This window comes from Numenius arquata, unplaced genomic scaffold (genome assembly GCF_964106895.1).
Source record: "Numenius arquata unplaced genomic scaffold, bNumArq3.hap1.1 HAP1_SCAFFOLD_40, whole genome shotgun sequence".
Classification (NCBI taxonomy): Eukaryota; Metazoa; Chordata; class Aves; order Charadriiformes; family Scolopacidae; genus Numenius; species Numenius arquata.
Window position 1 is genome coordinate 595,315 of NW_027415062.1, and position 12,936 is coordinate 608,250.

The 12,936-nt window shown below is 54.1% G+C and overlaps 1 protein-coding gene across 1 annotated transcript; it reads left to right on the forward strand.

Annotated features, from left to right (window-relative positions):
• Positions 1-1,690: 1,690 nt before the first annotated feature.
• Positions 1,691-7,238, forward strand: LOC141478363 (elongin-A-like). Its single transcript, XM_074167446.1, has 11 exons — positions 1,691-1,794; positions 2,123-2,309; positions 3,557-3,660; positions 4,042-4,453; positions 4,716-4,830; positions 5,204-5,353; positions 5,584-5,678; positions 5,962-6,136; positions 6,344-6,455; positions 6,744-6,892; positions 7,177-7,238. The coding sequence occupies exons 1-11, from the start codon at positions 1,691-1,693 to the stop codon at positions 7,236-7,238; spliced, it is 1,665 nt and encodes a 554-aa protein (XP_074023547.1).
• Positions 7,239-12,936: the final 5,698 nt, after the last annotated feature.

Genomic DNA, 12,936 nt, shown 5'->3' on the forward strand with positions numbered 1-12,936 from the left:
CCCCCTGCCACCCCTGAGCCATGGCCAGGGCCAGGCGTGCTCTCCCAAGGAAGACAGAGCAGAGGTGCCAGGCTGGATGGGAGGGAGAGGAGCCGGCAGGGACAGGGACAAGGCTGCGGAGGGACATGGCCTGCTTTGGGCCGGGGACACGGATGCTTCTCCTGGAGGGAGGGCAAGAAGAGAGACAAAGGAGAGCGACTGGGAGATGGAGACGAGCTCCTGCACCCTCCTCGCACACCTGCCAAAAATAAAGGCTTTTCCCTCTCTTCATTTATTGCATTTTGTTGGTGATGTCACCATCCCAGCCCCAGGATCCCACTGGGTGTCACGGAGACTTACCAATTTGTTAACTCCATGACCCATTTTTGGGCCTGTGGGGTGGTCCTGGTGAATGAGCCTTTCATCACAAGGGAGATGCTCCAATCCTTGAATCATCCTCGTTGCCCTTCGCTGGACTCTTTCCAGTAGTTCCCTGTCCCTCTTGAATTGGGGAGCCCAGAACTGGATGCAGTATTCCAGTTGTGGCCTCACCAGTGCAGAGTAGAGGGGGAGAATGACTTCCCTCCACCTACTGGCCACACTCTTCCCTAGGCAGCCCAGGATTCCGTTGGCCTTCCTGGCCACAAGAGCACACTGCTTGCTCATTGTCATTTTGCTGGCTACCAGGACCCCCAGATCTTTCTCTTTGGAACTTGTCTCCAGCAGGTCCACACCCAACCTGTATTGGTGTCTGACATTCTTCTTCCCCAGGTGCAGGACCCTACACTTTTCCCTGTTGAACCTCATGAGGTTCTTCCTTGCCCAGCTCTCCAGCCTGTCCAGGTCTCGCTGGATGGCAGCACGGCCCTCCGGCGTGTCAGCCACCCCTCCCAGTTTGGTATCATCAGCAAACTTGCTGAGGATACGCTCCGTCCCCTCGTCCGGGGGGGGGGCTCAGCCCCTTGTCACTGATGAATATGTTGAACAGGACTGGACCAAGTATTGACCCCTGGGGGACACCACTGGTTAGAGGCCTCCAGCTTGAACCTGCTCCATTAATCATTACCCTTTGGGTCCTGTCACACAGCCAGTTCTCAATCCACCTCACTGTCCCCTCATCCAGCCCACGCTTCCTTAGTTTCCCAACGAGGATGTTACGGGAGACAGTGTCAAAAGCCTTGCTGAAGTCAAGGTAGATGACATCTGCTGCCCTCCCCTCATCCAGCCAACCAGTTATAGCATCGTAGAAAGCTATCAGATTGGTCAAACGTGATTTACCCTTGGTAAACCCATGTTGCCCACTTCCAATAACCCCCTGCTCTTCAACTTGTTTGGAGAAGACATCTAGAATGAGTCTCTCCATTACCTTCCCAGGGATGGAGGTGAGACTAAGTGGTCTGTAGTTCCCGGTGTCCTCCTTCTTGCCCTTTTTGAAGACTGAAGTGATGTTGGCCTTTCTCCAGTCTTCAGGCACCTCTCCTGTTCTCCATGACCTTTCAAAGATGATAGAGAGTGGCCCAGTGATAACATCTGCCAGCTCTCTCAGCACTTGGAAGTGTCAGCAGCAGCCAAAGCCGGAGACAAGAAGGAATGTGGTGGGGCAGCAGAGGTGGATGGGGCCTCCCTGGGGCTGTGGTTCGGTGGTGAGGGCAGGATGAGGTCTGCTGGGAAGGGAATAAGGGAATGTTTTTAACAGGAGTTAATGTACGACATGGGAAGAGGTCAAAAGGCTGTGCTGTGCTTGGTGTCTGAGGACCTGGAGCTCTGGAAGGAAAGGGTGTGGGATGTGGCCCGGTGGCTGGGGTTGTTGGAAGTGTGAGGAGGCGCCCTGAAGCCCAGCTCCCCTGGGGAGGTTGGGAGCCCGAGTGCTGTGGGAATGGGGTGATTCCAGGTCCCTGTGCTGAGGCTGCAGCCGAGAGCGAGGAGCCGGGCGCCCCCAGGCACTGGCTCTTCAGCGGCTCTTCCCCTTGTTGTGGGGAGCGTTTGGGGCAGCACCGGTTGGTATTTTCACCCGTAGAAGACAGAGCAAATCCCGTTTCTCATTGTTGAGAGCAATGGGGGTAGTGGGAATGGCTGGGAGGGAACCGACGAGCTGCCCTGTGTGTTAATAACCCCTTCCTGGGCTTCCTCCCTCTCTTCCCAGGTTCAGGAACATTCCTCACATGTCCTTTGATGACACGGCCAGGGAACCGGAGCAGACGTTCAGCCTGAACCGGGGTCCGACGGGGGAGCTGGAGTACCCCACCAAGTACGATGCCGACCCACGGGCCTGGGGGGGTGTAGGGGGCTGCTCCTCCCGAGCGCAGGCGCCGCACTCCATCCAGCTGCTGGCGAGGTGCCCGCTGTTAGGAAATCGTTAGCAGAGGGCAGTTCCTTCCCTGGCATCTCAAAGGTGCCCCAGAGCAGGATTTGCCTCCCCGTCTCCCTCCTGCCCTTGTCGGGTGAGAGCTCTGCTCTGACACCCATCTCCCCAGAGCCGCGGGGGTTCCTGTGCCTGCAGCCCAGAGCTTTTTGGGGTGCGGAATGTTGAATCCCCTGCTCCTGGCCCCAGTGACAGCTCATTGCTGGCCACAGGAGTGAGGGAAGCTGCTCCTCCTGCTCCCTGGGCCATTTGCGCTGGGAGGAGGGGGCAAGGCAGCGGGGTGGCAGCCTGGACACACAGCTCCGGTTCATAAAACACACCGTTACTGTTGGGATCAGTGTTTCGCTCTTCCAAAGCAAACCAGAAGGACTTTGGTCATGGCAACGAACTCCTAAATATAATGGCGATGGGGCAGTGGTTTCTGGTGAACAGAAGCTCTGGAGAGGCTGCCTGAGGTGCCCGTCGCGCTGGACGTTCTTGGGGTAAGAGCTGTGAAATCTCTGCCGCTTCCCGGGTGTCTGTCAAGTCCCGGGATAAGTCTTTGCCCCGGCAAAGCTGCCTCCCCGGGAATGGGGCCTGTTCCCTCGGCCGCCTGCTCCAGCCCCGTCTCACAGGCGCGATTGTGATGCGGTTCTAGAGATAAAAGGCAGCGCCAAGGAGCGTGTCAGGGGGAAGCCTCGGAGGACACTCGCTCGTCCTCAGCTCCTCACCAAGCTTCACCCTTGACCGAGACCTGAGAGTCGGAGCCATTCCTGACGCTAACGGAATCGGCATTACATTATTAGAATTATTATTAGAACTAATATTAGTTTAGATTACTAGTTTAATATCTTATTAGATTATTAGTTTACTAGCTTGATAGTTTATTAGTTATCAGAAGTAATAATCCTGACGATTATTAGTGAAGTCTTCTGTCATCGAACTTACCCGCGGTCATGGTAAATACTAACTTGGGTTATGGCTACAAACAATTAATGTTTGTCTAAGGCAGAGTTAACTCATCTTTGATTTACAGAACGCTAGTAAACGCTACAATGGCTGCTGAAAACATAATTTATGATTTGGGGTATCTTTGCCGTTAGATCGAGGGGGTTTATTTCTACCTGGCGGGGACGGGCAGGGGGTTAACTTTATTCACCCTGTGGGAAGTTGAGCAGAGGTGAGGATGCCGCGTGTCTTGCCAAGATGAACTGACGTCCGGGCTCTCTCCTGAAGGAGACGCCTCTTGGGAACGCTGTGACCGAGCCGGACGCAGACTTTGAGGCGAATTTCCAGGCTGCGTGGCAGAAGCTGGAGCGGCTGTGCCAAGAGGCACTGAGGTGAGTGAAGCTGGTTGGTGATCTTGATGGAGAAGCTTTGTTCTGGTTTTGCCGTGGGGAGGAGAAACTTCTCTGACCGGAGGTAATAAAAGGGGAGGCTCTGGGAAGGCTCGTGAGACAAGCATGCTGACTCTGGATGGGGTTTGTGCCTCGCTTTGGCAGAAATTCCTGCCTCTGCTGGCCACGGAGCGTTGGGCTGCTGGTGGCCGCAGTTTTGGGTGAACGTAGGGACCGACTGCCAAGAATCTGCGTTTTGATGAAGCGATTAACAGCTTTCAAAGGCCTTTCAAGGCCAGCAAAGGGCCTTTAATAAAGCAAGAGATGCAATCTGCTTGCTGCCCATGTTTTAATCTAACGATTTTGGGGTTTTTATCCCTTCAGAGAAAACAAACAAGCTGAGAAGGAAAAAAGTCGGGACTCCGAAAGAGGCAAAGTGGAAAAGACCAAGCTGAGCCTGGAGACGTCACAGAGGAAGCGCAAATACACCGACGCGTCCAAAAAATCGACAGGCTTTTCCTCCATTCTGGGGGAGGATGAAGAGGAAGAGGACTTTAAACCCCCCACCATGTCCTTTGAGGAGTACCTCACCTATGACCAGCCCCAGAAAAAGAAAAAGAAGCGAGCGGTCAAAGCCTCTGTGTCGGCTGGGGAGGAAGAGCAACGGCACAGCGCCCATTTGCTGTGCCACCCCAGCGTCGACAGCTCCTGCTCCAGTCGCCAAAGCCCCAGCCGCAAGCGCAGCAATGAGAAAAGGGCAGAGCAGGAGCCACCAGAGGCTCCTAAACCAAAGAGGGTAAGGTTCTGAAGGGTCTGCAAGTGAACCAAGGATGTGGGACCAGCTGCTCTCGGTCCTCTGCCCTCTGGGGCTTCTTTGTTTTCCCCTTAGAGGTGCTGGCTCTGTAAAACCTTGCCTGCCGAGTCTTGTTGCTCAACTTTGAAACGCTTTCCCCTTCAGAAAGCGTTTTTATAATCTTAGCAGCCTTTTACGATGCTGAAAAGGTGCCTCATATCCATGTTACGGGTATGTAACTTGCATGACCATCGTCTCTTTCCAGATACTTCTCGATGTGGACATAAAGCTCCCGGAGATCCCCCTGCCGCCGCTCCAGGCCAGCTGCAGCCCTCTTCCTGCTGCTGAGTCCGTTCCCTGCTCCCAGAAGAAAAGGAGAGGTATGTTGGGCAGGCAAATTGGGCTGAAATGGGCTGCAGCCACTCTTTGTGAGAGGGAGTGGATGGTGGCTGCGTTCAAATCTTCCCGTTGGCGTCCGCTCTCCCGCCTCTTGGTGCCCAGAGCCCGGGTTTCAGCCAAGCGGCGGCTTCTCTCCCACGTGCTCTGGCAGAAACGAGGAAGAGCCTTTGCTGACCCTTCTGGAGGCTCGGGCTTTGGCCTTGCCCTTCCTGAACCGGGTTGTGGGTCTCAGAGAGAAGCCTCGGCCCTTGGCGTTGCTTCTGGGGGACTCTGATTTGTGTCTCCTGTGCCATTCCTCAGGCTGGGCTCTTCTTTGCTCTGTTCCCTTCTTACCCCGAGTCTTCCACTTCACAGCGGTTTACTCAGCAGCTGAAGAGATCGAAGGGGGCTTCACAGGCCGCCGGCTGTATTCAAAGACGCCCGTGTTTTCAGGCCTTAAAACTGCCCGAGTCCCAAGGACTCCTTCTCAGCTGTGTGTCCCAGTCGTCACCAACAGCATTGACTGTAAGTACCGTTCCTCAAGCACTGGAAATAGTGGTAAATGGAGCCCTGCGCAGGCACTTGGAGACACTGGTGCCTGATGACCCACCAGAGCTACGGCACCCACGGTCCCTTTCTCCTTCCCCTCCTCTTGTGCAGCGGCTGCAGCGGTTTCCACTGCATTCAAGGAGTCGAGCCTTTTTCCTTGGTGAGGAAGGGGCAGGATAAATGCTCTGCATCTTGCTTCTCTCTAGCGATCTGTGAAGCGGGTGGTGTCCCTGGGCTGGAGCCAGCGTTGGACAGATGCACTGTCCGAGAGCAGCTTTGTGGCGCCGAGGAACGTCACCATGTGAGTGCCTGGGCCTGGGGAAGGGCTGGTGACACGCGGGAGGGACCTTCTGTCCTCATCTGCGATAGATGAATAGTCAAGCACAGCGCCCTTTGCAGCCAGAGGTGGCTTTTGCTAGTCCGGAGTTCCTGGAGTCGGCATCTGCCCCTCTCTTGCTGCACGTTGCTCCCAAAGCTGCCTTGCCCTCGCTGCTGTTCCAGTGCCGCTGGCGCCAGCCCGTGCCGAGGGAGAGGGGAGTGAAGGTGTCCGGGGGGATCCCAGCTCACGGGTGGGTTTGTTTCAGGTCCTCATTGAAGATACAGAACGGCTCTGGCGCAACCGATGTCTCCGAGACTTTAAGAACGAGGAGCCCAAAGAGTCCGAGTCCTGGCGGGAGATGTACCTCCGCCTCCAGGAGGCACGGGAGCAGCGGCTGCTCAAGTTAGCCCAGAAGATCGGCTCAGCTCAGGCCAACAAAGGTAAGGAAGGGCTGAACGATGGGAGAGGGCTCTGGGAATGCTGCCGAGGGGACGTCTTTGTGTGGGGAAAGTCTTCCCGAGTGGCTGGTTTAACTCCGGTCCAATTTAGGAGCTGCTTAACTCTCTGTTCTCTACTAAGACAGGAACCGAGGAGCCCCATTTATCATCAGCTGCATCTCAGCAATGTTTCCCTTTGGCCTCCTACAGGTCAAGCAGCCAAAACCATGCTTCTGGCCTCCCCGCCAAAGGCCCCTCGGGACGTACGACGGAGACAGGAGATGTTTGGGACTGGAGGAGCTCTTGTGCCAGAGAAGAGCAAGTGAGTGTTTCTCAAGGAGCGCTTGCTGTTCAGGGCCTCTTCTCCTCGGCATTCCTGCAGGCGCCGTGTCCTGGCAGGAAGGGACACTGTGTCCTCGGGAGGCCCTTTTCCAGGGAAACCTGTAACTGTAATGGCCTCTGTCTTGCTGGGAAGCCTGGAGGTCCTGGTCCCTGCTGGTGCCGTGTGGTCTCAGCCATGCTGCTGTTAACACACGTGGCTTGTACCTGAAGAATTGCATCAAACCACAGCGAATCCTTTCCTGAAACGCCTGTCCCGTCTCTTTTTCAGAACAAAACCAGTCCTGTGCGCATCCACCGAAAGCCACCCTCGTGTGAGCGAGAAGTCCTGTGATGGGCCCAGCACCAGCAGTGCCCGCTCTGTCCCATCCTCAGCCAGCACCTTCTCCTCCTGGGACCCCAGGAAACCACCAGCGAAGAGTAAGTACAAACCCCGGAACGTCCCTGAGTCTCCCTGAGCTCCTCCTTCACAAACGCAGGAATCTGCTGCTTCTGCCGGCTCTGCAGGAGGGGGGATGTTGGTGGCCTCTCTCCTCTCCCCAAGGAGAGGATAAAGGCTGTTCCAACGCTCACGCCTGCCTTGGGTCTGCTTTGCCAGGGCTGCAGCTTGGAACTGCTCTCTGCTCCCCTCCTCTGTGGCTGCTGCTTTCATGGGAGGGGCTTTGGGGTTGATTTGTGTTTTCTTTTTTCTTTCTCTGTTGCAGAAATTGCACCCTTGATGGCACAGTCTGTCAAAGACTTCAAAAAGAGGTGCTCTCAGAGATAAGCTGCAGCCCAGACCCGGGACTTTCCCTCTTGGGGACGCGTGGCACTGATGGAGGAGAAGGTCCCCCAAAAGCCCTTTTCTTTGGACTCTCGGGAGGCTGCAGCTTTGTCATCTGTCAAAAGAAGGGTGTACAGCATCTCCCGAGAACATGTCAAGTCTTCGCACCAGCGGAGAGTGGAAGATCCTGAGAATATTGACTTTTTAACCTCTTAATAAATGATAAGATGGTTTTACTTGATATTTTGCCCCATATCTCCTCCCGTAGTCTCCCCCCTCGCAATGCAGTACGAGGGCCGGCCTCTCTGTGCCTGGAGCTGGCAGGAATCCCTGTGTCTGAGTGGACACTGGGTCTCGCGGGACTCTTTCCTCGTGAGCTGGTACCTGGACTCTCTGGGACAGGTCAGACCGGTGGCCCGTCTGCTCATCGATCCTTTGGCAAGTGCATCACGTCCCGAGGCTTTGCTCTCTCCTCGTGTACGTTCATGAAATCTCGTCTCTCGCCCTTCTCTCTGCTGTTACCGTAGATCTCGTACAGATGCTTACGTTGCTGTGCAGGGATGGCAAGAGCCAGTGGGGACTTGTTCTCTGCTCCTGTTGTCTTCTGCTGGCTACCGGAAGAAAACTCCGAGGGGTTTTGGGAGAAATCTTACTGTGCAGCAAGTCAGATTTTGACTTTTTTGGAGAGGGGACTTTGTCTGCCTCTGTTGTTCAAAGCACTTTTTAAGTATCAATGGTTTGGAGGTTCTCGCGGGGGAGCAAAGCTTCCCTGTACCCTTGACTGATGAATGGCGCGTCTCTATTGGGGAAGGTCGTCCCCTTTGACCCAGCGTGCGTTTTTGGGAGGGACGCCCATGGAGTGGAGAGGGGACACCCCCCTCGCCAGCCAGACCAGCCGAATCAACCCTGGCGATCCACGGGGTGACAGATGTCGCAGCCAGATCACCCTCGCATCCAAAGGTTGGGCCAGTGACCCTTGAGGTCCCTTCCAACCTGGTATCTGGGACTCTACGATATCAACGAAGGCATCGGTTTGCCTCTTTAGGTGGAAAGAAGGAACCCTTTTCTCTCGTTTTCCGTGTGGAACCGGGAAGGATTTCTTTCCAGTTTGGAAGCTGGTGCTTAAATCGTGTCTCTTCCCTGTACGTTTTCCTCTGCCCCCTCTTTGGAAGAAGGAAGGGTTTGAGTCTTTGAATCTGAAGCCACTTGACCGGGGTTGGGGGGAAGTAAGGATCCTTCTGCAGCCTGCTAACCCCGCTGCAGGCTGGATTCCAGGCAGCAGAGCCAGCGTCTCAATCAAACGGCACCTTCTCTTTGAAACCAGCGCCCCGTTTCTCTCGAGAAGAGGCAGCACGTAGCTACGCTCAGCCCTGTACCAGTTACGGTTTCTTTTTCCTCCTGGCACCCTGGAAGGACGGAGGAGCTGCAGAGTGACGCTGGTTTCTCCCACGCTGCGCCCCCTCGCTGGGTGCTGGGACACCCAACGGTGTCAGAATCGCAAGGTGCTGCCCCTGGGTCAGAGCAATGCCGGGTACATGTAGTACCTGAGGGGGGGCTACAGGAAGGCTGGGGAGGGTCTGTTTACAAAGGCCGGCAGTGACAGGATGAGGGGCAATGGTTTTAAGTTGGAGAAGGGGAGATTTAGATTGGATATCAGGAAAAAGTTCTCTACCATGAGGGTGGTGGAGCACTGGAACAGGTTGCCCAGGGAGGTGGTTGAGGCCCCTTCCCTGGAGACATTCAAGGTGAAGCTCGACAGGGCCCTGGGCAACCTGGTCTAGTTGGGGGTGTCCCTGCTGACTGCGGGGAGGTCGGACTAGATGACCTTTGGAGGTCCCTTCCGGCCTGGACCAATCTATGAATCATCTACTATGTGTACGTTAGATCTCTTTCAGATTCACCTTTAAAGCCGAAATAGGAAGGTCCGTTCCAGGTGCTGCTGACTTCTCACACGGCAGCCAAGATTGAAGAACAAGCCTCATGGACACATCATACCAGAGTGGAGAAAGCCCCTAAACCTAAACCACGACAGGAGTCGACGCCTACCGGACCTTTAAAACTTCATCTCTAAAGACAGAAATCTGGACTCTTGTAGCCTTACTGTGCTGTGGCTGCATCCATTAACGCGAATGCTTACGCATCCCTTGTAAAGAGTGTTGTAAAATATACCAATGTTAGTGACTGTTGGATACGTGAGCAAGCTGATGACTTTGATTCCCCACTTTTTGGAGTCCCTGTAAGCAACTGGACAGACATAAATCCGTATGAAATGCTTAAATCCTCACACTCCTGTCGGACGGAAAGCTCTTCATTAGAGCAAGTAACCTACACTTTAGCATTAGCAAACCGCTCTGTGCCGTACATAAGTTACAACCCTGCGGGAGCATCACCAGGGCAATTTAGCCGTACGGACCTCGGCAACTGGCCCACAACAGCTTTGGTCAAAGGGAACATAACTAGTGTTGACAAGCCAATAAACTCTACAAAAGCTTCTCCGGGAGAAGGAGAACAGAAGCGGGCACAATACTTGTACGTCAGAAGCGCTGCCGATACTTCCCCGGCTATAAATGCTACCTGTAACCTACCGGAGGGGTATTGGTGGCTCTGCGGAGATTTAAAGGCTGGAAACAGCTGCCACGACATCGGACAGGAGACTGCACTATGGGTTATCTAGCTCCTCCATTGCAAATGTTCCACAGAGATGGTACGAGAGGTATTGTACGGGGCGTTTGGAGACAATTCAATCGACGAACAATCTCCAACCCTTTACTTAGATGTAACACCGGATTTTACAGTTTTGTCAGAGTTCTGCTTCCTTCACTAGGTGTGTACCAACCGGAACGGGCCATAGTAAATATTTCGGCGGAAATGGAAATAATAGCAAACTCAACTGCTGATGCCCTTTCCCGTTTGGGCAAGGAACTAGAATCCCTGAAGGGCACGGTCATACAAAGCAGAATGGCCCTAGATATAATAACAGCTGATGTAGGAGGAGTCTGTGCTCTGACCCACACAAGCTGCTGCACTTATGTCGATGAGTCAGGTAAGATGGAAACCGATATCCAGAAAATTTGAGAACACGCAAAGGTCTGACACCAAGTGGCCCGAGGTGGTGCTTCCCTAGGTTTTACTAAGCTCTGGGAAAAGCTTACATCATGGTTACCTAATTTTATATGGCTTAAGCAGCTCTTTGTCGCAGTAATTATATTTATTGCACTAGGATTCTGTACGAGATGACAAGATGACAAGGTCGTTAGTGTAGATTTAGTACAGCTTGGCAAAGAGCACACCTCGGAGCCCAGGAGCCCAGCATTCCAAGATAAGGAGCTGGCCTTGTGTATAGGATAGCAGGAACAGCCTGCACCCTAAGGAGGAACCCAACTGTCTGGGTGCAGTGTCCATCTGGTCGGGACCAGTCCCGCGGTTTGAGGTCCAGCCAGCCCAGCATTCTAAGCCAAAGGTAAAAGTACACGGTGAAGAAGACTATGAGCCTTCCTCCAGAAGACCCCAGCCCACGACCACCGGGCGACAGTAGGCATGGGGCAAGGGGAGGAGACTTATGATAATGAGTTCCTAGAAATAAATAGAATAGTAACGCCTTTTCTTAGAATTAATTATGATAACCCCACCCACACTAATGAATATGTATGCTTTTTATCATAAATAGATGCTTGTTTTACGAGCCAGTGTGCAAGTTTAGAGGAGCGATCCCCCTTGCACCCGGCGCCGCAATAAACATGTCTGATTAATAACTCTCTGCGAGTTGTAGAGTCGGTTCCGCGCCTCAGGATCCTGGGGCTGGGATGGTGACATCACCAACAAAATGCAATAAATGAAGAGAGGGAAAAGACTTTATTTTTGGCAGGTGTCCGAGGAGGGTGCAGGAGCTCATCTCCATCTCCCAGTCGCTCTCCTTTGTCTCTCTTCTTGCCCTCCCTCCAGGAGAAGCATCCGTGTCCCCGGCCCAAAGCAGGCCATGTCCCTCCGCAGCCTTGTCCCTGTCCCTGCCGGCTCCTCTCCCTCCCATCCAGCCTGGCACCTCTGCTCTGTCTTCCTTGGGAGAGCACGCCTGGCCCTGGCCATGGCTCAGGGGTGGCAGGGGGGGCCAGGAGTCCAGGGGCTCCCGAAGGGACAGGAGAGACAGGCTGTCATCACGGGACAGTTGGTGGCTCTGGGGCTGGGGGGGCTGCCTTTCTGGGGGGTGCAGGGACGACAGGGAGCTGCCAGTGCTGAGGGGTGGCAACGATGGGAGGGAGGGCCGGGGGCCTTGGAGGTCTGGGGGGGACAAGGGGCACATGGAGCTCTCCCTGCTGGGATGGGCTGTTGTTGGCAGGGAGGGCAGGGAGCGCTCCCAGTCACCAGCACAGGCCCGCCATGCAGGGAAAAATGGCCCCGCCGGTGGGTCGGTGTCGGTGCCCGGGGCCTTTCAAACAGCCCGGGGGGGATGGAGCCTCATTGGGGTGTTTCTCGTCGGGATCTTCTCAAATACTCTGGAAATGAGAGAAAAAAAGGGGTTTTTACATCCTTTCTCTAGAAATTCATTAGACCGAGCTTCGTCATTTCCTACTTGTGTGAATTCCTGGTTTGTTTGGCCGCAAAACGACACCGTTCTGGATGTCAGTGGTTAAACAAGATGAATTGTTGCCGGTTAAAATGTGACAATAATTGGTTGATCACTGCAAATGAGGTGAAATTAAAACTGGAGGCATTTTGCTGGCTGTGAGGGACTGGAGTGTGCAAGCCTCGGGCCACAAAACTCAATGGAACTTGAGTTTGTCCTGGGCAAAAAGGGGAAACCTGAGGGTTTTGCACAAGGAGGGGCCGCTCTGAACCTCACGGCTCCGGGGAAGGTCTCCCCGACTCCAAAAAGACAGAATGTTGGGGGTTGAAAGTCAAATAAAACCACCAAGAGGCCCTGGGACAAGGGCAATCCTCCAGCTGCCCTTCCTATCTGGCCCCCCACACGGTGTTTTTTTGAGTCCAAAGTAGGTGTTTTGGGAAGAAAAAGGGAGGGCTGACCTTCCGCACTCACCTCAGGGCAAGTCCCAGCACAGGGAGGTCCCGGCATCCCCGGAGGAGCCGCAGGTGCTGTGGGGGTGCAGGTGGTGATGCCCCAGTGTGGGCTTGTTTTTGGGTGTCACACGTGGCCTCTTCTTCTGGTGGCAGACGGCCTGCAAACCAAGGACAAAATAACTTGAAATGGCTCAAAAAGGCAGAAAAATAAGATTTTTTGGCCATGGATTTCACGCGGTTTATCAGCCCAGGTCAAGTCTGAGCACTAAACAGCCAAAAAAACCAATGGGAAAACGGGGTGCAAAGCCACAACTTGCAAGAAAAACTGTATTATTTGTACTCTCCCAAGCGGAAAAGCACTTTCCTCCACAAAATCTATCAAAGGGGCTGAAAAGGTGCAATTCCCACGCACTGAAGCCACACAGCCACCCCCTTCCCCCGCCCACCAAAAATTAAAATAATATCTCTTTCCGTGAAGCAAATCCCTCTTTCCTGGCAAGGAACGTTTGAGCAGATGGATTCGTCGAGGAAACAAACCCCCCCAGCAGCTTTTTTACCTCGCCTTCGGCTTTTTCCTCCTCATCCCGGCATCTCTTGGACCTTTTCTGCATGAGGCGAGGTCGGGTGCAGCCAAAACGCATCTTCTTCTTCTGGCTGTAGTAATATTCGACACACTGGGCCACGGTTT